Source organism: Urocampus carinirostris, chromosome 2, assembly GCF_059441175.1.
Source record: "Urocampus carinirostris isolate Australia breed hairy pipefish chromosome 2, RoL_Ucar_1.0, whole genome shotgun sequence".
Taxonomy (NCBI): Eukaryota; Metazoa; Chordata; class Actinopteri; order Syngnathiformes; family Syngnathidae; genus Urocampus; species Urocampus carinirostris.
In genome coordinates, this window is record NC_142350.1 from 24,646,325 (window position 1) to 24,674,241 (window position 27,917).

The window sequence follows — 27,917 nt, forward strand, 5'->3', positions numbered from 1 at the left end:
AAGGTTACCTGCGCGATTGCGTGTGGCAGGGGAGAGGGAAGACGAGGCGGCATCGAGGCGAGCTCCGGCCTGCAAACCCCAGACGGCCCGGCTCCGTCGGGGCTCCGCCGAGGCACAGAGCGCCCTTTGTCAGGGTCATTATCCTGACTACCCCCCCACTGGAGATTGCGTGCTCGCTGACGCTCTAGCGCAGGGGTGGAGAAACTATGGCCCGGGGGCCATATGCGGCCCCTCAGGCTTTTTCAACCGGCCAAATAATTATGGTCAAAATATAAAGACCATTTATTTAAAACATTTTTGGAGTGCCAATTTAGCCCCTTTGTGCTACAACAAAATTGCAGAAATTCTAGAAAATGACTAGAAAACTCCTACAAATCGAAATGCTTAAAAACAGGAATCTAATATATTATCTAGCTTTTATTTTGAAAAAAGAAAGTACTATAAAAATACGACAAAAATACATAGAGGATAAAAAAATACTGAAGAAATACTAAAAATACTAAGGAAATAGTAAAAAATACTACAAAAATATTACAACAGAAATGCTATAAATATAAAACTACAGTAATATTACAAAATACTTTAGAAATACTACAAAAATAATTCTACAGAATTAGTAAAAATAATAGCACTACAGTAATACTGTAATAAAAAACACTACTACTGAAAAATTAAGACAGAAATACTACAAAAATACTACTACAGAAATATTTGGAATACTAGAGTCATACTACAGATACGTAGTTTTGTATTCATTTTGTAGTATTTTTGTAGGATATAACGTCATTATTTTGAAGGGTCCAGATCAAAAAGCCTGTCAAGCCGCATGTGGCCCCCCGGGATATAGTTTTCCCACCCCGGGTGTAGTAGGTAGCTGGAAAATCTCGGCAGTGGTGCAAGTGTGTGTTTAAACACGTCTCGTAAAAAATTGATTTTTTTTAAAAGTGACCTACTTTAGCGTATCGGCATTCTGAGATTCTTTCCTACCATCTCGAGGCGTCCTACCATGGGCTGACCTGACAGCAGCAATTTGGTTTTCTTTCTAATCAAGGACTGTAGTACATTACTTAAGAATTTGATTCGTTCTGGAAATGGCTTTTGTCACGTGGCGTGGTGGGGTCGAGGGAGTGAGGTGATCGGACCAGAACGGAAGCAGGAGGCAGGAAGGGAGAACTCAAATGCGTTGACGATCCATAGGTTTTATTTAACAAAATAAAAGTTGTCCATAACTCCGGGACATGACAAAACAAACAAGTTTCTTCCAACTCAACTAAACAAGACAAGGCATAACAGAACGGACAATGTTTAAAACTAAAACAGGACAAGGCATAACAGACCGGGGAGGGTGTAGATTTGTATAATGAGCCAGCGCCCGCCAAACCCAAAATCCAGCCTTAAATAGCAGACCAGCAATCAGCTGATCTGCTTCAGCTTGAGTTCGGGGGCGTGGCATACTGGTCGTCATGGCGACCGTGACAGCTTTATAACCTGAAATATTTGTAAGTAGATACGCCTTTTGTATGTCAAAGCTTTAATTTGTTACAAGCCCCACAAAACTTTCGTATATTTTTTAATAAACATAAAAAAAGCATCAGAACATAAACAAATACATGTTAAAATGAGATGACCGCACAACAAACATAAAATGAGAGGCACGCCATGAAAAAAAAACCCAAAGAATAAAGGAAATAATAAAAAAAAATCTTTTTAACTGGCGTCTTTGTTTACTGTTCCTTAGCAATGTTTTTTTTACTGCCGTTTCTTGAAAAACTGATCCCATGGCGTCTGCTTTTGCCGGCCCGTGGAAAATGTGAGAGGCAGTTATCATAATGAGCGTTAGCTCGGCTTCCATACAACTTCTACGGGTGATTTTTTTTTCTTTGTGCAAATTGATTTAATACTTTGCCTTGCCGTCGCGATTGACGTGGATGGATGGTGTTATGAGTGCACTGCAGGAAAGAGGTCTAAATATCGTGGATGCTAGAGCTCTTGTTGGTGATAGCAATGAGTGGAGAGGTGTTGCAAAAGGATAGTGGGATGTTTGGACTTGGACGCGTTCTAAGGGATGGGCAGGGCACCCGTATGATGTGGCAGGGGTAAACCAATGAAAGCTGTCGGGCCCTGCTGTTGAACAGAAGAGTGTGTTGTGTCACCCTTACCCGAGTGACGTGGCCGCTTTCTTGTGTCCCGTTTCATCTGGAGGGACGGAAACATGACCAACTTAGATGCCAAGGTGCTTAACTTGTTTGGTTGTTGTTGCTACTTTTTCCCTGTTTTTATTTTCTTTGTTTTTGTGTATGTGTTTGTCTTACTGTCGGTCACCCCGATAGATAGGGTAGATAGATAGATATATGGATTTAATACTGCGGTCAAAATGACTGGTGAGCCACATATTATTCCTTTAATGACAGAGGCTGCGGGCCAGTAAAAACTTGATTGTGGGCCGTTACCCGGACATTGAACACGCCTGCCTCAAGCTGTCGGAACCTTGTTTATGATGCCTTCGATTATGTTTCTCACTCATGCTTGCTTCAATCATTCCCCACAAACCTGGTTACCTGTCATACATGCACACCACGTTGGGCCGGCACGGTGGGCAGACGCCAGAGTGGCTGCAAACCCCGCACTGCTGTGAAAAGGCGCGAGGGTGGCTGCAAAAATTGAATTGAATAAAAGAGAAAAAAAGAAAAGAAAGCTGCTCCCCAATCAGCCGGCAGCGCTCTAATTAGTGGTGACCGCCATGGAGCCTGCGGTGAAAGGCTGCTTGCCTCAAACATGGAACTCGCCAAAATTCGCTCTGCGGGCAAGGGCGCTATGACTCACACCTCATTTTTTTCGTCTACTACAGAACACGAGATTTGACTACAACTGCCATGTCCAAATTCCCGCCCCAGGGCCAGTTACTGGCCCGCGGCCTCCTCCTTAAAATTAATAATGTGGCCCACCAGTAAGGTTGACCGCAATATAAAATCAGCTTACCAAATTCAGCCGGTTTTCTGGAATGTAGGGAAACCCCTGATTTACATGTAGTAACTAATAAAATTGAAACAAAGCGATTGCTAATTCATTCAAATATGACCAATAGGTCGAATAATAAAGTAGATTCTAAGTATATAACATTCATCCATTCTGAGGTGGGGATTGCAAAGTGAAATTGCTGTATAGGCGGGGTTATAAACCTGCCTGCATGGCCTTCTTTACTTGCCTCAAGAATATCTGAATCATGCAATATTAATTATGTTTTCTCCATCAATACTTATGAAATTTCAATTGTCTGTCAGCCTCCTTTTAATGGTCCGCCTTAGCTGCGCTGCTATGAGATGTGTGCTTTCATTTTTAAGAATTGAACCAAATACATTTCAGCCGTTAGTTGTTGCTAGGCTCAGAAATCTGCCGGGAGTTATAACATTGGTGTTGATAAGGATGTTGGTTTAGCCAGTAAGATTTTGAGTTGCCGTCAGAGAGTCTGCTATGGCGGCCTTAGAAAAGCGCCACCGGTTTCACAAACTATGATTGGCTAAGAGGTGGTAATTCACCAAAGTGATTGTGCCAACAACTATTAAACTTGAAGATACCTAGCTGTCTAAGGAAATATATTGTGTTGATTAATTAGCGAAAGGTTCGTCAACTCCGAAGTGATCAAGCCTTTCACAAGCGAGGAAAAGGTTTTGTCTCCCAGTTCCAGGCTGGAGGTAAGGTAATTCAGCCCATCTGACGTGAATTTCAGGCGAGGTCAGTACGTTGCGGTCAAGCCGAGCTTATCTCTCACTGCCTTTTTTAAAAAGTATCCATTAATCTGTATTGTTTTCTTTTTGTCTCTGTCTATACAGTCTTGTTTAAATTACATTTCGTTACAAAAGACAGGCTTTATGTGATGCGTGTTGGTGTGGCGCTGGCCTCTTTGCCTACCCCCTCGCCCTCTTGCGGACCCAGGAAACCGGCCACGCGGCGGAATGGGGTCAGTCAAAATCACCTCTCCACCGGGTCCTCGCAAATAAAATAAAAAATGTCAAGGTTTTTGTTTTTTGGGGGTATCCTTAGCAGCAAGATGCCAGAATATAATTTCAGCACCTTCTAAGTGAGCCTTATGTAGAATAAATACACAATTTCTGACCTTCAAATATTGAAAAAAATGTTATATGATAATGGATTTTGCTCATTATTCAAATACCGGGTAAATAGTTTTTTTTAGTATTAATGACTAAGGTTTTCACCAGCAGAAAGCGCTAAATAATACACAATGTCTCTTTAATGTCATTTTCTGGCCCAATAATGATACCCAATATCAGTATCAAACAGAAAAGCATGAGTTATTAAGAAGCAAATTTATTTTTGAACTTTATCTTTTGATATCTTTGAGCTGATCAAATAAAAGAACGAAGTTTAAGTCCCATAATTGCTTACAACACGAAGGCCGCACAGCTTGCAAGTCGGCGCCTGGGCGCAGGTGCTTCGGCACCCCTCGGTGGTCGCCGCTGACCTCTTGAATAGCTCATTTGCTCATGTTCGGGACCCCGAAAGCGGCGAGGAGTGAAGCATCTGATGGTAATGACGCCATCATCATGATTGAGGCCATTCACCGCACGAGTGGCCGAGGGGGCGGCCGAGGGGCGCAACCCCGGCGACGCCCACCGGTCACTCGGACGCCGTGCGCAGTTTTCATTACCTACCATTGTTTGAGCAGGACAACGACAAAAGACGGGTGATGAAATAACGACATGGCCTTTTAGTTTGTGTATCGTTCCTTAAGACTTAGCTGGATGCGGTTACTATTCCGTTAGCGGTTTGGTTGCATTGCCGATGCCAAGTCTGATTTGAAATAAGTGATCCTTTGAGAAATACGACGGAGTGTATCGAGTACACTCTTGATTGCGTCTCTGCGGGGTTGCCAGCGGTTGGTGCGGTCCAGACCTTCGGCTGCCACTGCATGGGAAAAGCTGCGGTGCCTTTGTGGGCACTCGTGATTCCACGTTTATTTTTTAATTGCACAATTCTTTTATTGTCTAATTTACTCATCAGGGAAGACTTTGTTCTGCATTAAGTGTAATGATAGTTTTCCCTCATTTTCTTTCAATAAGGAGCAATTGTTGAAAGTTTTGATTGACATCGCATCAATTCCTCTTTTCGTACATGATATCGACCCTGCCGGGCCCAATTTACGATTGCGGACAATGTATCCCGGCCTCACAAGTCCTGTTCCCTTTTTGGTGGACAAAAAAAGAGCTGCCAGGCTTGAGAAAAATGAGCTCTCTCAGCCTCCCTTCGCAGCAATATGCAACTGTAGATGATGATTTGCACCTTTAAAGCCGCAATTTGTTTTAGATGGAAAGAACAGAAAATAAAGAGCCGCCACCCACGACTCAAATTTGCTCTCTCGTCCCTCGCTATTGTCGACCAGGGATAGTGGATTCCGACCACAACCTTGAATTTGATCTTGCAACAATAGGCATTCAAGGATAATGGATTGCAGACGCACATGTGCATTTCACTTTTTGGTGGACAGATCTGCAAAATAGAAGCCACCAGGACCGACACATTTTCTCTTTGCCGATTCCCACTCGCAGCAATACCAGGGATGATGAATCCTGGCTTCAAAGGTGCAGATCATTTTAGGCTAAAAAAACAGGGAGGTTGCTTTTTCGTCTCTCACTCTTAGCAATAGTCAACTGGGGATATTGGATTGCGGTCTAAACAGTGCACTTCACTTCAGGCGCCCTTCAGAATTCCAGACAGTAAACTTAGTACACAGGCAGAAAGGTTAGGCTTTTTGTTTACATTTTCAAATGACTATTTTTCAAACTACAAAGCCATAAAGTGTGAAGTAGCAATTAAAAGAAATAGATACCGGTTAACCGGGGATGTTAAAATGGATAGCATCCATTATACTGTGTTTATTAGCATCTCATCAGTTTATGTTATTATCCAGTTTTACACGAGCCAATAGATCAGGGGTCGGGAACCTTTTTGACTCAAAGAGCCATAAAAGCAAAAAATATTAATTTTATTTTGGGAAAGAGCCACACCATATATTATGAGACAAATTTACTAAATTGCTAAACCGGCGCCCCAGACAAAAGCTTAGTCTTCAGCACATTTATTTTTGATGATTTGATAAAAATTATGAAAAGAGAATAATGCCAGAGCCCGTGTCCCAAAATCAACAAACATACCACTTTAAACTTGTGTCTTTCTTGCAATTACTTAAGATCGGTTAAACTCATTTTGACCCTTTTTTTCCATACATATTGGTTTCAAAACCAGATGTAAGCAGTTATTTTGTAAAAACGTCACAACATTCTGCAAACAGGGAGCCTGATGTGCTTATCTACGGCGCAGACGGCGTAGGGCGAGAGATGGGAGGGAGTGCTTGCACTTTTTGCATAGCTCCACCCATCCCTCCCACTCACCCAATCAAAAATCTTTAAGTTATCTTCTGTTTTTTTGGCGTATTTACAGTTTGTTCTGTGGATTCATCATAAGGTATCTGAACACTGAAGACAGATAATATAGTGAGGTTTTATATAACGGATTCTTTAGCGTTGTACAGCCAGAACGAGTTTTTTTTTTTTTTTTTCCGTGTGACACCTTGACTGTAAATTGTAGTGAAAAACGTGCCCTATATATTCTGCCAAGTACTACTCCCCTATCAGCTTTGATTTGGCTTTGTGTGTATCTGAACAGGATTAGTAGCCTACATTTTGGACGGGATGGAGAAAATTTGCATGCAATCAAATTTGTCTCCAAGCCACAGGTACTCATAGAAAGAGCCATGTATGGCTCGCGAGCCATAGGTTCCCGACCCCTGCAATAGATCCTCTCAACCAAATGCTAGTTTTCTGCTTCCAAAATGTTTTCTCATCAGCAACGTTGAAGCACAAGAAGAGTAACTGACGTTTAGCCGCTTGCATGATAGTAGCATGTAATAGAAATGTGCATGCAAGTGAAAAGGACTTTTGTAAACAGTATTGAGACCCTGCTTGAGGTTTTTTGTTTTTGTTTTAAACTCACGTTTCGGAAAAAACACAAAACCCGACCATCCCGCGACGCAACTGAGAATAGCGCAGCCCAACACACGAGAAGGTAAATAAGAGGCAATTAGAAAAGTCAATCACACTTGGTTACGCATACTCTCATACAGACACTGTCATAACCATGCACAAACACCTTAATACTCTCTCACACATACTGTAATAATATGCTCTCATACAGTCAATACCATACTATCTTGCACATACTATTATACTCCCACACACACGCTACTATACACGCTCACATTACTGTACTCCCACACACACTACTTTCACACTCACTACTATACTCTCTCACTCACATCCTTATTTTCTTTGACACCCCATTAGAATTGCTACTACTATAGGGTTTTTAAACTCTTAGTGTGATGATCACCTCGACTCCCAGTGCTGTTATTTTGGGTACTCTTGGTAACCATGGTGATGCACACTGATCTGTGTGCATACGTTCTACAGTTTGACGTCAAACTGGATTTGTAGTATGAAGGAGAGAGTATAGTGTATATCTAAGAGAGTATAGCAGTGTGTGTGAGAGTGTAGAAGTGTTTGTGCATGGGTATGACTGTGCAGTGTGTGTGAAAGAGTATAATATTGTCTGACAGAGTTGACAGTAGTATGTGTATGAGAAAATATAGTAGTGTTTGTGCATAGGTTTGGCTGTGTGAGAAAGTATAGTAGTGTGTATGAGAGTATAGTAGTATGGATGAGAGAGTATGTGCACATGGATATGACTATATCTGTATCAGAGTATAGCGGTGCATGTGTGAGAGTATGATGTTATTTGTGAGAGCAAGTATGATTGACTTGTCAAACTGGCTCTTCTAAACGATTGCACACATGCTACTCTTGACAGCAAGAAAAGGCCCCGTTGCGATCCCTATGAATCCAAATCCACGGGGCTTTCCTCGTCGCCGTCGGCACCGTTGGCACGAATCTCCATCAGCGTTCGGGCAAAACGCGACCAGTCGTCACCGTGGGCAACCGACAGCTGTGGGACAAAACACAAACAATTGCATTAGACTGCAAACAGAATGTTTAAGTCTTTTAACAAAATACTCTACAATTTATTTTATTTACGTATATTAACCCAAGAGGTTATTGACGCATAGTTGAGGAAGTGGAGAGACTGTCAGAAAGCACTATGCAAATCAGTGTTTCTGGCACAGTGAGTAAAATTAATAGAATAATGAGAGGAGCGCTGATGCCTTTTTGTATGTCATCTGTACCACTGGAGGTAAAGTGTCGGTGCCCTGACTACTGCGACCAGGGTTTGATTGATGTTGCAAACAATAATTTGCCATTCTAATCAGCAATACCAATCGACTAACTAATCATCATTGCGCTATTCTACGCCTGAAGTCTTTAAAGAGTCCAACAATTACTCGGTAGCTCTTACTGCAGTCTCAATTTCCTGTGCCTTATAGTAGTGCACCTTTTGTATGAAAAATATAGGACTGAAGACCTTATTAGCTGGTGCGCGTATTAGTGCGGAGAGTATGGAAAATGTTTTCCAATGTTACTAAAAGATGAACTAAGCCCCTTTCATAGACACTTATAAGTTACCTCTCCAGTATCGTAGACCCAAACCCGGCCCTCCGAGTCGCCCATGGCGATCTCCTTCCCTCCGGACGACCAACGCACCCTATTCAGGGCCGACGCACTTTCCACGGTGACGCTGGCTGTTGGCACCTAGCAAAAAAACATTTTGATTCAGTCAACTTTATGTATATGGTGCCGTGTTCCAGGAAATTGGGCCAAGTTGTGTATCGCCCCGGTGCCATGAGGATGGCCAGTGTAGCCTCGGAACAATTTCTGTTGCAGAGTAGTGGTACTCCGTTATAGGAGCACCTTTAAACACAAACATTTTGAGTTTTATTTGGAACGAAAATCTTGCTCTATGTACGAAAATAAATCCAAGCTATGTCCCAGAGGCTACTACTAGAGAGGCTCACTTTTAGCATCTCACCATTTGACGCATGATCCTGCCCACTTGTTTATATTAGCCAGCAAGTTTCTTTTTATTGTATTGCATCTCCTTTTTGTGGATTTTTGTGAGCAAAGCCATTAGTTCTGGAAAGGAAAGTAGTAAGGGAAAAAAAGGAGAACGGTGTCAATTAAGACCAAGCAGGAAATAGACAACCATGGAGTTTGTTTGAATGACCTAGCTAAGGAGTATGATTGGTCAACAGCTCCTATTTGTACGCTATTTTAGCAGAAAGTTGTCATCAAGACTATAGAACGGACTGTTATTTCCAAATTGTGAACCACTTATCATGACAAGGTTGAGATAGTTTTGTTTTTATGGTTACGCGACAAGGAGCTACCGAGAGATGGCAACACAGAGCAGAAGTTGCTGTCTGTCTACAGCAGACCTGGGCACTCTGAGCCTCGAGGGGCGCGTGTCCTGCATGATTTTGGAAGTTTCTCTTCTTCAACTCAGCTTATGCAAATAATTTGCTTGTTAGCAGGCTCTCAAGAGCTTGGAATCACCTGTACTGCAGCAGTGAAACCTCAAAGATCTTGCAGGACATTTGGCCTTCAAGAAACAGAGTGCCCAGGTCTGATCTACAAGGACCGAAAACTTGAGGCATTCTCGGGTACAACCGGAATGAATTTCAATGCCCACCATGTCTTGTTTGCGAAATTCAAGATGATGACTAGCTCTGTGGGTACGGTTTTTCGTGAGGAAGCAGCAAGTGCAGGTTACAAAGTCACGGAAGAGTTTTTGCTGTGCCTCGCTTTATGAAAGTAAAAGAAAGAAAATGAAAACTGAACGCTATTAAAACTTGAGTAACTTGAATTGTATTTGTACTCTTGGTGCTGTCATTCTTCCCGCACTTCCCTTCCACGTTAATCCCGCTATAGTTAAGTGGTCATAATAAACTAACATTTTATTTCGTTACTATCATCATGTTTATCTCATGACTGTATTTTTATGTTTAAATGCTAATTGTTTATAGTGATCAGGAGGTTGTGTTTTATAGCTATGAGGTCAATTGGACAATTTTTTTAAAAATAATTTCCCATTAGGAAAAATTGCTCATTACACAAGTAACTCGAGCTATGAGCACTATCCTGGAAGGAATTAAGCTCGTAAGAAGAGGTACCACTGTATCTGACGCGTCGATAATGTGGAGCTAGCTTAATCTCCCCCTACTTGGATGCCAATGTAGCCCTTTCAATCGACTGTATATAAAAGTATGTGCCTGAATACGCTGGAAATGAGAACCAGGCGCTCCTCACTTGTGCGTTAACGTTGTTATGACTGTGTGCTTTTAATATGACGCTAACAATGGGAGTCTGTTGCCATTAGCGTGTGTGTGCGTTGCACACGTGTACTTTTGGTACATTTGTTTGCGTGCGTGCAAATGTTCCCTCATAAAGCACATTGTTAGCTTGTCTAATGAAGTCTTCCTCTGCAGAAGAAAGGCCCCCGTTGAGAGAAGCATGGGAACCACTTTCCACTGCACCGCTTACATCATGGCACCGCATCCGTGAGGCTTTTTGGGGTCCAAAACCAGAAAAGTCAAGGACACTGTTGCTATGGTAACCAAGAGAGAAGACAGTTTTATCTCAATTCTCAGTTGTGTAATCCACACCACGTTGACAAAAGATGTACTTTTGATCTAAGAGATGTAATTAGTGCAATTTTGTGCCTAATGAATAATTCGCCGAAGAGCTGTAGCACATCCTCATCACTGACCGCGAAGATAGTTTAGCACACAAACTTCAGGTCGGTGTTGACTTTGTGGCTCACTTTGCTACCGATCGCCGAGCTAGAGAGATGGTAGCTGAGAGCGCTTTGCAGCCAGATAGGAGGGTAACTAAGAGAGCTCGATAATTCAATAGCAAGGTAGCTGAGAAGGCTTCTTAGACAGACAAAAAGGTAGCTGAGAGGGCCAGCTAGCTTGATGGGTGGGTAGCTGAGAGGGCTAGCTTGCTAGATGGGTGGGTAGCTGAGAAGGCTAGCTTGCTAGATGGGTGGGCAGCCGAGAGGGCTAGCTATTTAAATAGATTAGTGGCTGATCAATGGGTAGCTGAGAAGGCTGGTTGGATAGACAAGAAGGTAGCTGAGGCGGATAGCTAGTTCATGGATGGGTAGCCTACATATGGGTAAATGAAAACGGTGCTCAGAAAGACATAAAGGTAACTGATGGATAGGTACCTGACAGTGCTGGCTAGATACACTGGATGGTGGCTGAAAAGGCTGTCTAGCTGAATAGATTTATGGGTAGCTGAGAGGGCTAGCTAGTTAGATAGAGAGGTAGCCGGTAAGGCTAGCTAGCTACATAGATAGAGGTGTAGCTGAGAGGGCTAGCTTCGATGTATAGGTAGCTAGCATTGGTAGCTCAATAAAATACTTAAACATAGGTATCCAATTGATAAATATTTCTTAGCAGTTCTCTATTCATCCCATCTACACTATATTCCTCTAATCTGGAATATTGTAGACCTGTTGTACGTATGTAATAATATAAGAGCCTAAAGAGTCACTCTTTGCCACCGTCTTGTGCAACTCTGTGCAAACGAGCCATTTTAAATTGTTATTGAACTACTGAGGTGACTTTGTTGTCATTGATAATAAAGTAATGAAACATTGTTTGCAAAGAGATTAGACATGGCACTCCAGGGTAAACACGCAATAAAAACATTAAAGAGAAAAAAATTGTCATGATAAATTGGCAGACATATTTACAATGTAGTCCTTAGAGACTGGCCGAGGTTGTAATAATAGTGCAACAAGTAGTCCCAAATAAGTCTCAATGATTATATTTTCAGTTTTTTGGCCTTGTTTTGGATAATGATATCTCTGACCTTTTTTTCCTTGTTTTAAGGGCTTTGTAGCGCCTACTGTAGAGCAACAGGTCTGTTTTTGCAAGCCGTTTTTTAGATGTCTCATCTCATCTCATCTCATTAGCCGTACCGCTTATCCTCATTAGGGTCGCGGGGGGCTGGAGCCCATCCCATCCATCTCTGTGCAGTGGGCAGGGGACACCCTGAACTGGTTGCAAGCCAATCGCAGGGCACACAGGGACAGACAACTCATTCGCTCATTCACACCTAGGGACAATTGGGACCGGCCAATTCACCCGAAATGCATGTTTTTTGGAACGTGGGAGGAAACCCACGCAAGCACGGGGAGAACATACAAACTCCGCACAGGAAGTCTGGAGCTGGATTTGAACCCACGACAGGTTCCCATGACATGAACTGTGCCGCACAAGTGCTAACCACTGCGCCGCCGTGCTGCCGTTTTTTTAGATGTATATATTTTTATTATTTTCAAAGGTGAATATATTCTACTATGTCTGCTTTAAGCAGCTCGATTCTTTCAATGGATACATTTGAAAAGTGACAATCCTGTCTTTCTCGCATCTTGTCATTAGAATGGATTGGGCAGAGAGCAGCCAATGATCTTCTGTGCTGTGTCAATTACTCTCTGTACGAGTTAATGGAGGATATTCTACTTTTAGATTGTTGTGCATAAAAAGTTCAATATTTGTTCAAGGGCATTTCAGTTGACGTTCGTTGACATTGCACACAAGTTTGTTGGAGTGTTGTGCAGGAGGCGTGGCGAGGGGGATGTCACCCGGGGTGATTTAGAGCTGCAGGAAACGTCCTGGCGGGGGTGCGTTGGGCAGTGCATCGCCTGGGATTTCGGCGAGACGTCGACACCAGGGAAAACCGTGACCCGCAGCCTGCACCCACCTCGGTGTCCTTGTTGAGGTTCCACAAGTCCAAGCGGGCCATCCCGTCCACCGAAGCGAAGATGGCAGGATGCACCGGGGACCACATCACATCGTACACGTAGTCGGCGTTGTCCTCAAAAGAGTAGAGTGCCTTGTTTTGCTGAAAAATACACATAGAAGCGTGTTTAGGATACCAAACAGCTGGAACTACAGACGGAAAAAAGGGTTCTGGGTTGGAGTACAGTGGTAACTCTTTTTGTGAGTTTAATCCATTGCAGGATAATGCTCATAGCACAAATTGCAAAAAAAAACCCCCAAAAAATTACAAACTCATTGGTCCGATCCTGACCTCCTAAAAGCATCTGAGTGAACTACAGTGAAATACAGTGGTAAGTCTACCTACAACATTTTCTACATACATAATATCTTCAGGTTAGAAAGTACCTGAAAGGGAAAATATTGCCTCTAGTTACAAAAGCTATATCGGTATAACAAGTTAAAAATACAGTACAGTACACGATGCCCTTCCCTGCTGTTCCTGGCAATCCTGTGCATATGTGTGAATCCTGGAATTCTCTTCCTGTCCCCTTCCCACTCTGACAACATTCTACTGTATGGTAGCCCTACAAAGAGCTCGCATTCACAATGGACCCCACGAAAGACATGCAGAAAAGTGAACAAGGAGAAAAGAAGAGGAAGATACTTTTTTTTCTGGCTCGAGAAACAAAGCAAGAGATAACAGATAGGTATGAAAACACATGCCCCCGTGCAAGAGGAGTTCAGAGATTACATGGAGGAGGATACAGCCATTATTCCATTAACCCAAATTCAAGAAATTTGGGAAAAACTCCAGAAAGTCTTGGAATATGTGGAACGGAATGACCAAGAAAAAGATCAATTTGGGGTTGAAATGATGAGAAAATAATAATAATTTGAATGTATTCAAAATGCCCACTTAAGGGGAGCTGATAGTTGTACCATTCACTCACTGTTGCACTTCACAATACAGTGACATCTAGTGATCAAATATTACACAGTGTCACTTTAACAAGTGTCTTTGGGCAAAACACTGAACGCTTAAAGTCCCCGACAAACGGGTAGCCGACTCCCTAGGTGCTGAGTACGTTAAAAAGCACTTTGGACATCACATTACACTTTGTGCTCAACAGAAACAATATTACCACGCCACTTTTGACTCATATATTTCTAATAGAGTACGAACACACATACGGAGGAAGCCCGGAACTTATTAGACAATGATGCAATCTATTTTTGCCGGTGCTTGGGTTGAATATGGGCAGGGGTCTCAAACTCCCGGCCCCCATGATGATAGTTTGAGGCCTACGCCTTAAAATGAAGGTTAAAGGGACAGTGTGTATTCTTTTCCCACTAGATGTCTCTGTATTCTGTCTTTCCACCGAAAACGAGTTACATAAATTAAATGATAAATTAAATAATGGACAAAGAAGAAGAAAAAATGAAAAGAAATAAAAACAAAAAAAAAAAATAATGAGAAAAGAGATAACATGGATTTTTTTGTCTCTAATTTCTTTCTTTTCACTTTTTCTCCATTTTCCTTTTTTTGCTTTATTTCCCCTACTTTTCTATTTAGACCTGTTTTTCAGTTTTTGCCTAATTTGATTATTTCTTTTTCCCTATTTTTTATTCCTTTAAAAAAATCATTTTCCTTTTTTCTTTTTCTTTGTGAAAGGCTGGGTAAAAATTAAAAGAAAATGGCTTCTTTTTGCCCACTTTTAGTCTCTGTAGTTTGTAGTCCTCCCTGGACTGCTTATGACAGTGACATCCAGTGGACAAATATAAAACACTGTCCCTTTAAGAACAGCAGAATTTTTTTGATCAGTGCTGTTTTTGTGGAAAAGCCCAATTGGACCCTAGATTCCCAGGCCCCCGACTCATTTAAAGTTTGAGACCCCTGAATATGGGGTGCCCTGGCACCCCCAAAAACAGGCAAGTTACGCACATGGCTGTTACCATGGAGGTACACAGCCGTAACGAACGTGTATGCGTGGCGTGCAACTCTGGAGGATGGTTAACAGTTACGGCGAACAGCATTTGATGATTCGTAATCACTTTCTGTCTACTTAAAATTAAAGTTACTGTAACCTAAAATGGGCATGCACACATTTTATACAGCACATCTTCATGATCACTGAAGCACATTCAAATAATAATGAAGCATCCCAAAAATATATATACTAATAAGACTAGAATGGCTGTGCGCCCTTAGAGTACCTCCCATGTTGAGACAAGAAACCATATCCCTTTTTAGGAGGGTCATTGGCACATGAGAACATAAAACCCAAAGAGTAAGACTGAGTCCAATTTTTTTCTCGCCTGAGAGGGTAGAATGTCTTTCTGGAAAAGCGGCTGAATCAGCAAAATGGAAAACACGAAGTCGACATTTTTGGGGCAGTTTTCCCCTCTGGGCTAACCTGCCTGACTTCTTGTAAAAGACGGTGTTGTTACTCCATGTCATTCTGACCTTGGGGAGTGGAATGTCTTTCTGGGAAAAAATGCTAAATCAAAAAACCAAAAGTGCTAAGTCAGCTTTTGGAAGGGGCGTTTTTCACATCTAGGGTGATCTTACCTGACTGCCTGTAAAAAATGGTGGTCCTATTAACTATAAATGGATTACTGGATGCTCCAAACAAAGTTTTGTTGTTCTTCGACAATGACAATACATTTTTCTGATCTGTGAACTCTTACACTGCCCCTTTTCTTGATGGTGAGTCACACAAACAGATAAATAAACAAGCACATATATTTTGCAAGGAAGAAAATGAAATGAAATGATTTGCATTTATATAACAATTTTCAAGTCAATGACTTCCCAAAGCGCTTTACAACGTGCTCCACATTTCCCAATAGCGGCCTTGCAGCTATGTAAGGCGCTAACCTGCTTATTGGGGGTATCAGAGGTTCAGTGTCTTACCCAAGGACACTTCGACATGTAACACAGACGAGCCGGGATTTGAACTGGGATGATCCCAAGACGAGCGCTCTACCTCTTGAGCTACTGCCTCTGAGGGACAGAGATCACATACCTGTCTACTAAAAAATTTCAAATTGTGCTCGCCAGAGTACTACTGGTATCTGTATTTGGTATTTATCTTTTAGTGAAAACACGTGCTTGTGTCATTGTTAAAAATGAAGGTCGCTATTATCACACGATCTAGGGTATAAAGATACACACTTTATATACACTGTATGTCATACCTATCAACGTACAGTATATGTTTTTCCTGCATTTCATACATTTTCTGATCATTTTATATTGTGTACCCCGATGTACTAGTGGTATCCGTATTTAGTATCGGTTAGGGCTGGAGTGAGTAACCGTGCTTGTCATTGTTATGAAAGAAATATCCTCAAACATCGTTTTTATCAAACCGTCCAGTGTATAAAGATACTTCATTTTTAATCACTGTTTGTCATACATGTCAACTTACTGTATAGAACTGTACTTTACAAGTTTCTTTAGCAAATTGTGTACACCCATTTCAGTTGTAATCCAGATGGTCTTGTTTACAGGTAGCAGACGACGAGGTCATCATATATTGCTAATATTGTCACAGTATTTTACATGGTCTGTCTTGTTGTGAGTAAATAGGTGCTGTGATGGAGTTTACAAGGTTTATAATCACTTTTTAAAGGAGGATTTGTATCCTTTAATCAGGGGAGCAATTGGCAGATTTTGACAGGTATGAGATCGAGAGATTCTTGATGATATGTAAGCATGTACTGTACACTGAAGATGCGCAGTCATAAGCGGTGAGGGGTCACTAGTGGTAGCCTCTGGGACTGCTCGTGAACTGGACTTTCTTTCGTATCGCGAGCAAGCTTTTAGCTGCAAACAAAACTTGGATACGAAACTGTCCGCTGTAATCGTTTGGTTAGAGACGAGCCCGGAAAGAAAAAAAAAAGAAAAAAAATCATGCGAGAGAGGGAGTGAGCGAGCTTCAGACAGAGTGGCGCTGCCTGAGCCTTGGGGCCTGTCTGAGAGAGCAGCCTAATTAAAAAGCCTCGCACGTTCACACAGCGCCATAAAAGCGTTGCGAGACTTGAAAGGTACCCCAACCCCGCCCGCCCGCCCGTCCTCTCCACAAGGTGTACTGTAACCTCAGCGCAACAGCTGTCTGCAACAGCTTGGCTGTAAAATGACCAGAATTGGGGTAAAAATTGACTCATCCGTTTCACCTCACTAAAACACAACATTTTGAAACACCCAACTAGGGGGGTCGTTCTATATCGGGGTCCAAAATCACGGCCCTGGGGCCAATTGTGGCCTGCGAGATGATGGTTTGACGCCCCCGGCTAAATACAAAAGTTGAAAGGAACAATGTACATTATTTAGCACCTCCGAATAGTAAAAAAAACATTCATTAAAAAAATAATTGACTGAAAAAAAGAAAATTACAAGAATTATGATCCAAACAGGCATCACGGCAGCGCATGATGGAGTTTGCATGTTCTATCCGTGCTTGCGCGGGTTTCCTCTGGGCACTTCAGTTTTCTCCCACGTACCAAAAACATGCATGTCAGGTTAATAGGCCGGTCCAATTTGCTCTAGGTTTTACCACTAGGAGGCACTGAATAATACACACTGTCCCTTTCATCAACCAATCGCAAATGGATTCATTTTGAGTCTCAATATTTTTTAAATCTTAATTTGTGTAGGGAATTAAAAAAAAACAATATTTGAAAACAGTTGAATGTTTTTTATCTGTCACCCAGACCTTAGCTTCGGTGACCTCCATGTCAATTGAGTTGGAGAACCCTGATCTAATGGGATGGGGCTCTACCTAACTCAGTTTGGGTTAACTCAACCAATATACTGATACCAAGGCTTAGTTTCTATCTATTCTTTTGACTTAATCGTTGTTGTGAATTTACAGAGTTATATTCTAGGTAGAGTAGTTTAAGGATTTTTTTTCTTTTTTGACATATTTATTAACATATAGAATTCACTTTACTGTTGTGTCTTTACCATCCTTGTTAAATGAATTATTAAATGGCTTCCCTTCTCTGTGGTTGATCGGACGCTATTAACCGCCATGGAGTTAGCAACAGCCAACAGTATGATTTCAAGCCCAATTACTATTTATTGCTTTCTCTCTTTGTGGGGGAGGGGGTTTGGTAATTTGTCGCCTTCAACTGTACCAAACGTGGCAAATCAAACACAAGTCGAGCACAACATACCCACAGGAGCTTTTTCATCCCATTTTTCCTCTTGGAGTTCAACAATGGAATTCATTATTTCCAAAATGGCACCAAATATGATAAGTAGTTTTGCAAATAACTTCAATTCCATGTAAGATGAGCCTGTGCCATTTTCACTCATGATTCATTGCCATGTCACTGTGACTTACTGTCTACTTGTCTCAGGTACAGTCGGCTTTTTGCCCCAACTATAGTTGAAAAAATAAGATACTAGCAGCGACAGGCCGTGGATTTTACACCTAAGCCTTCAGCTCCAGTCAGAAACCATTGTTGTTCACGAACTAACCGGCTCTAAGAGTGAAATTTCCCAGGTTATTTAGTGGGACTTGTGCGAGAGAGGTGATTTTGGTGGGCCATGTAAAGCCTGTCTCTTGTAACAAAATCTAAATTAAACGATACTTTCGTTTGTCACTGTAGTTTTGAACAGGGCATGGCATCGCTATTTACTCATCCCTCAAAAACGTTCCTTCGTTCATTTTGGTAGCAGACTATGATGACATTTCCTTCAACTCGCAGGCAAGATAAATCTGTGTGTTAAGTTTCTACAAAAAAAAACCTCATTTTTTTCCCCGTAGGAACACAAACAGGAGAGAAACATGTTCTGGAGGGTGCGGTCGCGTTAACTTTGTGTAGATTGTTGCCTATGTGCAAGGTAAACCCCCGAGGGGCTTTAGGTAAGCGCAGAGAGCCGGCTTGAGGTATGCAAAAGCATCTGTTTGCGTACACATTTCCATTTTGGTGTCCCGCATGCAAACACCACCAGGTCAGAATGCATTCCTGTGGTGCTCCTCAAAAGGAAAGGGGGTTCCCAAAACCTGAGACCCACTCCACTTCTGGAGTTTTTTTTTTTTTTTTAAAGATTTTAAAGGTATGCCCAAACTCTTAAACATCCAAAAAATGAGGAAATAATACATGATTTTTGAATCAAATCTTTCTACATTTCATCAGTACGTTTCAAGTATTTTGAAGACAATATGTCTTTGTCATCTTGAGCTGTGATGTCATCGTAGAAACGCCTGCACCCTAGCAAGCCAGTCGCCATATAGTTTTACGGTAGGTTGGCGTACTCAACAAAGGATGGCATTTATTAACCAAAACCTAAGAACAACCATCAAAAAATAACCCTGTATCAAATAACTACTAAAGTGTTCAAACCAGAAACAAAAAAATTAATAGGAAAGCTGTCGGCAGCCCTGACGCTAATGAAAATTAGACCAACTGCAACACACGCGGCGAAAAACACAAATGAAAAGCTATTATTGCTTAAGCAGAAATGAGCGATATGCAATCGATGTTCAGTAAAATCACTGTCTGTTTTATGGCTGGTGTCAGATGTTGTGTTAATGGGAATCGTCATTTTGAAAGTGTTTGTTCCTTTAATGACATCACAGCTCTACAGCAAACATGCCAAATAGGTCAAATTTGAGACTCAAATTCTTACGTCCTCCTGGATGTGGAATATTTTGCAACATTTTTTCATAATAGTGAGGGGGAACACTCCAGTTGAAAAAAATAAACCTGTTATGGAATACCTTTAAGATTTGGATCCGGCACTCACCTTTGTGCTCCAGAGTTTGACAGTCCAGTCGAAGGAGGATGTGATGAAAAGGTGTGAAAAGTCCACAGTGCCCATCGCGTTGTGACAGCTGATCCCCGTCACGGGCCCCTGGTGGCCCTCGAACATCTCGCAGATCCCAGCTTTACTACAAGGGACCAGAGAAGTCTAAAGTTGCTTGCAAAATAGCGAGCTGATGCCGATTGGTTTGGACTGTAACTTGTGTGACAACTGTTTTGCCTTCTGGATTTGGAAAATATTTTTTGTCATTGATATCAACGTGGTGAACCATCGTACGCAACGGGATTAGACACGGCACTCCTGGGTAAACATGCAAAAAAGTCTTTGAAGAGAAGATAAAATACTTTCCAAATGAATTGGCAAACATATTTACAATGTAGTAATCGTAAATATCAGAGTGCGGTGAAGAAGTAGTGCATTGTAACAAAATTGCAATGACAAGTTGTGCAAAAACAATTAACAGCAATTAAAAAAAATCTAAAATTAATCGCAAAGTATATAGTTTCACAGTTTTGCGCTCTCGTTTAGGGTAGTGATGGCCCTGGGGACGGAACTGCCCCTTAGCCGGTAGCGCCTAACAGAGGGCAACTGCTGCTAATGCCGATACTTAACTCCTCAGTTTTCATCAACACCTTATTTTAATGTCACTACTACACCCCCCTCAAAACATAAACGCGAAAGCTTCTAAAGGAACACTGGTCAATCCCAATTTGACTATTTTTCCCAAATATTCGTCAAATTTTGAATTCGCCTAAAATAAAAGAAAAATAAATACTAGAGAAATGCTACAAAAATACTCCTCCTGTCATAGTCAAGTCAAGTCTCTTTGCTTGTGACGTCCTTAATAACAAGGAGTCTCAAAGGGTTGCACAGCCCACAGATTATTGAAAACTACAGACTATTATTACACGATCCCCTGATCTAAAACCTACATGAGGGCAAGGATAAACACAAAAACCTCAACAAAAGGAAAATAAAGAAACCTTGAGAAGGAAAATGGATGTTGTAATAACAATTAATACACAGATATTTTCAACAAGATATATAGGTCATAGAATAGAAGTGCGTTTTAAGCCTAGATTTAGGCATTTCCACTCAGGTTACTATGATACAAAAAAACAACGACAGAAATACTACAAAACTAAATATCAAGTTGAGTGCTTAAAACAGGGTGTTTCAAAACTAATCTGATGAGACTAATTTCTTTCAAAACAAAAAAAAGTTAAAAAAGAATAATAAGATGTCGGCATGTATAATTATTTATAGATGCAAATGAGAAAATTGGATATGTCTCCACTTGGCCAAATTTTTTTACCTCAAAGTGGCCATATAGTCAAAAGGTTTGCCCATCCGTACTATACTAAAGTTGATTATACTATCCTGATTATAGTACTGTACTCGTATTGACCCGGCAAAAAAATTGGTATTAAACATATATAATAAGCGCAAAAATTCAAATTTTGGATGACTTCAGATAGACCACATTATTTTTCTTATGTTGTCCTATTGTCCCAAATTTGCAGAGTATATTTTACACAACCACCTACCTGCCATGTCTGGATGCAGTGTACACGGTCCCTTCCTCACTCCCCACTATGTAGTTGTTGACATCTCCGGTAGGAAAAGCCATGCCGGTCACCGCCACCGCTTTGGATTTATTGTAAACCAATTCCATGCTTTCCTACATACACACATTTGTACACTTAAAATCAAGAGAAACCCCAAATATTTGCATATATTGTACAGTATAACGGGACCTGAGGCTGAGACAGCATGTCTAGACTCCAGGAGCACATCCGCCCGTCCGTCGAAACGGAGATGAGGTTGTTAGCATTCTGCGTGCCCACCACGTTTACACAGTACACCGGATGCTAAAGTGGATTTAAAAGTCGCTATCAGCCAGTTTTATTCACTCCATGTGCAAATCCACAAAAACGTAAAGTTAGATCAGACTTTTTATATATTAAATAAAGGACTTGAGCTGACCCACTAGGTTGCTGTAACCCTCCATGCTTTGGCTTGTTCCTATCTAAACGCTTTCTAGCACACATTATACAGTTTGAAACAATTAAGACCATTGAGTCTCACCTAGTTGCATTGAAGAGGCCGTGTATAAGACAGTGTAAGATTAGGCCCTATCTTAGAAAAGTCAAGTCTTCTTCCGCGTCATTGGGAAAAAGGCTCCATAGCTGGGTATTCAATCTTTCTGCTATTCAGTAAATTGTTAAAAGAGAATATGTAGTCTCCTGTTTCTTGTTTCTAGTGTTGCAAGCATTTAAGACTAAAGAACTGGGCTGAGGGTCAGACAAACCTTTCGATGTGAAACCGAGAGAAATTACTGGGCAGTAATTAATTGGTGTCCTAGCCCGGCACACACAAACAACCTTTTCAGAAGTAAGATCCTAAGAAATTTACTCTATTCTATGTGCAGTGGTACCTCTAAATATGAGCTTGATTCGAATAGAACCACCCTCAGAACTTTGTAATCGGCACTCGCTGCTTCCAGGCTGTAATCCTTGGCTTTGTCACTCACACAAATAATATGCTTGTCTTTTTTCTATTATTACTTGCTTTGTTACGATTGTCATGATTCTCCTTTTTTACTCAGACACTAACCGTTTCCCTTTACGGTACTCATGGCTAAAGTCACAAACAGGAGATGCTATGTATTTATTATTATTCAGCCAGTATCAACCATCAACATGATATCTACCGGAAATCATTTTGTCACGCGAAGCTATCGACTTCGATCGGCGCCGGGTTTTTAGACCCAACTGCTGTGTTGGGAGTCATTGGGTCATTGGTTTAAATAGAAACTTGTATACCGGATTTCTCGTTTGTAGAAGTGCTTGTATAGAGAGGTACCACTGTATTTGATTCTCGTCTTGGTATATCAGTCGGGGTGGTCACTCACTGTGTGTGCAGCAGCCGACAGGGGAGTTCTCTGGACTGGCGTCCTTCTGTGACTGCGGTTGTCCCACAGGACAATTTGTCCAGAGTAGGTTCCCCCCACCACCAGGTTGGGGTGAAACCTGGCAAAACCCACCGACACCACTGGAGACTGAGGATAGAAAGCAAGGAAGGAATTAACTCGAACCTTTTTTAATTAGTATCAGAAAACAACACTTAGCAGTTCATTTACTGCCGTCATGACCACTTTTAGAGGGACACTGCGTAATATTTGACTTTTAGATGTCACTGTATTAGATAGGGCAACCGAAAACGAGTACTAAAAAAAACACAATGGAGAAAACAAACTACGGAGACTCAAAGTGACCAAAGCGCATGATTTTTCTTCTCATTCTGTCGCTCAGCCTACAGTTTTGGGTTTTTGGGGTACCCTTAGCAGCAAGATGGCGGACAATCATGGCAGCTCCGTATAGGTTAGCCTCTTGTTTCTGAACTCTCATTTCATGCAATTTCCTTTGCCGGTGTCCAATATTTGAAACAGAACAAACTAATCAGTGTTGATACTTTGTATCAATCAGACATCCCTACTTCAGTTTATCACCAATTACTAATACTAATAGTACAGGGTATACCAGTTCTTTTGTTACATATATTTGTCTTGAAAACCTCAACGACATACTGTAAATATGCCCCCTTCAATATAAAACTATTTTTTGAATTTCAAGTGCTAATTTTCCTGTTTTACTTTAAAACATAGTTAAAAATACAATGAAAACGATTTTTTTTAATTTTAGCAAAATTATCCACCAATGAAGCAAGAACTTGTTTCCGCTGTGTTTTGATGTATTGTACCAACCAAACATCCATACTAAAGTATGTTTATAACCAGGTACAGATACCACCAGCACTGATATCACTAGTACTTTTGATACGTATCAGTTTGTGGAAAGACACAGCGGCATATATTCCAAGTATGATCCCTTACAACGGCAGATTTTTTTTGCCAATTTTTGATTGTTCTTATTTCTAATGGCCAATAACTTTTAGAACCAATACCTTGAAATAAGGCTTGATGTCGACTGGATTTTACACATAGTATCGGTACTAAGGCAACCCCATAGCCCTGGTGGTCAGGTTTTGGCTTTTTCACCACCGCAACCCGGGTTCCATTCCCATCACATTCAATGTTTTGGGATTATTGTCAGCGACGTTTTTCGACTGATAAATCATTGCACTTGTATATGTAAAATATGAAACAGATGTAACAATTATGTGCCTTATAGTCCAGTGTATCATATATAAAAAAATATCTGACAAAAAGCTATTTTTGGGGGGTGCGCCTTATAATTCAGGTGCACCATATAGTGTTGGGAATACAATATGTTCCATCTTTTTATCATAGGTATTGTAGATCACTGTTCAGTTTTCCCACAAGGTTCAAACGAACAAAATGAAGGCATAGCTTCTTCCTCAGAGCTGTCAACACACTAAACCACCATTTTGGAATATAGTTTGAAGTGCAATATCCTGGTCCGAAGTGTAATATCCCAGTATTGTCTGGTTTTCATTTTAGATGTGAATATTATATTAAGAAGTTAATACTTTTTATTTTTCCATGATTTTTAATATTGAATATTTTGCCAACTAGAGTGCAACCCAGATTTTGTTTTAGCAGTACAATGATAATAAAGGTGATTGTGATTCTGAGGACTAAGAAATGTTCGATTTTCATCACATGATGGAGAGCGCGATGAGATTTTGGCGTTGGGTGGCCAACATGGCACTACATTAAAGCGAGGAGATGGTGAGGTTGTGGCGGCGATGGCGAGGAAGGGTGAAGCCCGGGCAAGGAAAGGTGACGCTCGGGCGGAGATGCAAACAAAAGAGGGAATTGTAGTCCTAAAACCCTCAGCCGCTTCATATTACAGCATCAAAAACCTAAGCAGTCACTGGAGCCATCGCTGTAGCCTCCATCACGATGAGCGCAACCCTTGACCTCAAAGCCCCTTGAATACACGGGAATAGGCAGAAGAGACTGTCATTCTGCACTATGCAATAGGGCACTTCTCTCTCTCTCTCTCTCTCTCTCTCTCTCTCTCTCTCTCTCTCTCTCTCTCTCTGTCATCTATCTACTAGTCAGGCCCCCGTGAGAATGTTTTTTCGACCATGTGGCCCTCGAACTAAAATGAGTTTGACACCCCTCGTCCTAACACGATCACTGTTGGTCAATGTGTCCCCAACTTACAAGGATCGATTAGCAAATGTGTCCAGGTTACTTTTAAATCCAACAGATGAATGGCAATATTAATTTCACAGTGGTTTGGGGGATTTTTTACAATGTTATGACTTTGATCACACTTTTAATTATTGTCAAACAAAAAATGTAGAGTTGCCAAACCGGGGAGAAACCACATACATCTAAATCACCCTCAAACCCCCCAAGAATCTCTTGTCAGTTTCTTTTTCCAGAAAGCTGAGTTGATGAGGAGTCGGATATCACACTGCTCCATTTACCTTTCACCTCAGATGATTTCCTGACTACCTGAGTCAGCTAGAACTAAGAAATATGAGCGAATCACCAAAGTTCTATAAAGAAATATACTCAAGAGACAATTCATGCAAACACCCACACTCACACCACCACCACGCCGTGTGTATACCAGTTAAGTTCCAATTCACTGCTTTCCCCTTTCAGGCTGCTAGCCAGCATTCCATGACCCATAGCCAATGTAGTATCTCCTCTTAGGAAAAAAAAAACATGCATCCCTGAAATCCAAAGTATTCATGAGTGGGAATATACCCCCAAAATGTACTCCTTTTTCCCATCATTGTTTATCCTATTTACCCTATTTAAATCCCCGTCCCAAACCATAAAACCGGATTGAAATGCTGGCCGTACCCATCTCGTCTCCTCGACCACCGAGCCATGTGCAAAGCAGCCGACTCCCAAAAACTGGAGTACATTTTGAAAAAAAGGGGGGACTGGAAAAGAAACCAGAAGGAAAGCAAACACTCTTTCTCTCTTTTTATGGTTTCTTCAGAAGAGCGCCGAGGAATGGTGCGGGACTGGCTTCAGATGTCGCCACTCAAAATAAACTCAACTTCTGTGGTGAAAATCAAGTTGGTGAGGAGGCCCTCTCTCTAGGTTTTATTTATGCACTTCCATAAAGGAGCTTCGTCCATGGCACCAGCAAAGTACAACCAGTCGTGAGCTTTTATTCCCACTAAATGTTATAAATATTACGGCTACTGTGGCAGTATAATAGGTTGGCCTTCTAAAACCCCAAATTCACTTGATTCTGTCTGTTGTTCCGAAATTCATTCCTACCCTTCGAGACGTCCTACCAATTCCCTGTGCACCTCACTGATAGCAATTTATGCCTTTAAAAGCAGTGGGTATGTACGGGTGCTTGAAATCCTTGAAAATGATTGAATTTTAATGTTGTGTTTTCAACATTTGAAAAGTGCTTAGATTCATTTTCACTTTTCTCAAAAAGTCTACTTAAAAACAACATGGACACTGCTCCCTGGTGTCTTCGCTCTGCATTTATTCTTCCATCATGATTAATGGCAGCTGGCATTAGTTTATATGGCATTGTCTTATGAAGAGTCATTGCCCTCTACGGGCAGGTGCATGCTACACCCAACCAGGGCACGATTATATGCGTTGTAGTGCAATAATTACGTATCAATTTATGGGCCATGCGAAAAATTAGGTAGTGTTTCTCAGTTGTTAGTTGTAATGAGACAAACTTCCTGAAACTAAAAATGCAATCTACATATTACTCATTTATATAATAATATATAATAATAATAATTTCCTTGTATTGTCATTCTGTGTAACAATGTACACAGAACGAAATGTCGATTGCACCTGACCCGTTGTAGCGAGCCGATGCAGCCGCAGCCAACAGAGGGCGCCGCCGACCACTTTTTAAGTCTTAGGAATGACTCGGCCGGGGCGCGAACCACCGACCTCCCAGTCTCAAAGCGGGCGCCTTACCATCTAGGCTACTGAGCTGGTATACCTAACACCTTCAGTATTTAGAGTGAGATTTGTCTCAAAATCTAATATGTTTGCGATATACTAAAGCTCTAAAAATCATGTCTTGATAAATGCACACACAAGATTAAAAATCGCATATCTAAATTGCAGATATATTTCTGGCTCTGTAGAATACATGATTTCCACTGGATTTTTCTTTTAATGGTATCAATTATAGACATTTATTTGTCAAAAAAGTAGGTATTTGGCAGAACCCGAACAGATGGAGGACACAGACACGTAAGGTTTTCACACAAGCTTTATTTTACGGGAATGGGGCAGTCATGCGTGTGAACACAAACGCCAGTAATTCGGTGATCGCTGGGTGGAAGAAGTGAGACAGAGAAGTCAGGTGTGGAAAAACAGGAAGCCAGAGCCAGACGAAATCAAAACCGGACAAAACAGACAGGATCAATACCAGATACAGGATACACCAGCAGATACCGGACAGGACGAAACAGACGAGATCGATACCTGATAGGACGGGACAGACGGGATCTATACCGCATACTGGAGCAAGATACCGGACAGGACGGGACAGATGGGATAGATACCGGGTACTGGAGCAAGATACCGAACAGGGCAGGACAGATGGAATCGATACCAGATACATGAGCAAATTTACCGGATACATGAGCAATATACCCGACAGGACAGACGGGATCGATACCGGATACTGGAGACTGGAGCAAGATACCGGACAGGACGAGACAGAAGGGATCAATACCAGATACTGGAGACTGTAGCAAGATACCGGATAAGGCAGGATAGATGGAATCGATACCTGATACACAAGCAAGGTACTGGACAGGACAGACGGGATTGATGCCGGATACTGGAGACTGGAGCAAGATACCGGACAGGACGAGACAGAAGGGATCAATACCAGATACTGGAAACTGTAGCAAGATACCGGATAAGGCAGGACAGATGGAATCGATACCTGATACACAAGCAAGGTACCGGACAGGACAGACGGGATTGATGCCGGATACTGGAGCAAGATACCGGACAGGACAAGACAGAAGGGATCGATACCGGATACTGGAGATTGTAGCAAGATACCGGTAAGGACAAGACAGACGGGATTGATACCGGATACTGGAGACTGGAGCAAGATACGGGACAGGACGAGATGGACGGGATTGATACCAGATAATGGATACACGAGCAGGATACCAGACAGAGTCAAAATACAAGTCTTGCAAGTGCAAAAGTTCATTGACGGACTGACCCGGCGTGAATGAGAGCAGAGTTTAAATAGGAGGGAAGCCAATCAGGCAACGTGCAGCAGCTGGCGCCAAACGGGCGGGCCCAAGTGAGGGAAATGGGCAACCGTAACAGTATTGGGATAAACTTTCTGCAACTCAAAATGTAAACTACTTATTACTGTCAACAACAATAGAGAGAGATATTTGTCTCAAAAA

At 41.6% G+C, this 27,917-nt stretch overlaps 1 protein-coding gene across 5 annotated transcripts in view; it reads right to left on the bottom strand.

Moving 5' to 3' along the window:
* Window positions 1–5,857: 5,857 nt before the first annotated feature.
* Window positions 5,858–27,917, bottom strand: part of dync1i1a (dynein cytoplasmic 1 intermediate chain 1a) — a 69,007-nt gene continuing 46,947 nt past the window's right edge. For all 5 annotated transcript variants that reach the window (XM_088329547.1, XM_088329550.1, XM_088329549.1 and 2 more), the window contains 7 exons: window positions 22,450–22,596; window positions 21,293–21,406; window positions 21,083–21,216; window positions 19,518–19,662; window positions 12,738–12,878; window positions 8,592–8,717; window positions 5,858–8,016 (listed from right to left, as the gene is read on the bottom strand). In XM_088329547.1, coding sequence (XP_088185673.1) covers window positions 7,906–8,016; window positions 8,592–8,717; window positions 12,738–12,878; window positions 19,518–19,662; window positions 21,083–21,216; window positions 21,293–21,406; window positions 22,450–22,596 — 918 coding nt within the window. In that variant the 3' untranslated portion in view covers window positions 5,858–7,905. The remainder of the gene's footprint in view (window positions 8,017–8,591; window positions 8,718–12,737; window positions 12,879–19,517; window positions 19,663–21,082; window positions 21,217–21,292; window positions 21,407–22,449; window positions 22,597–27,917) is intronic.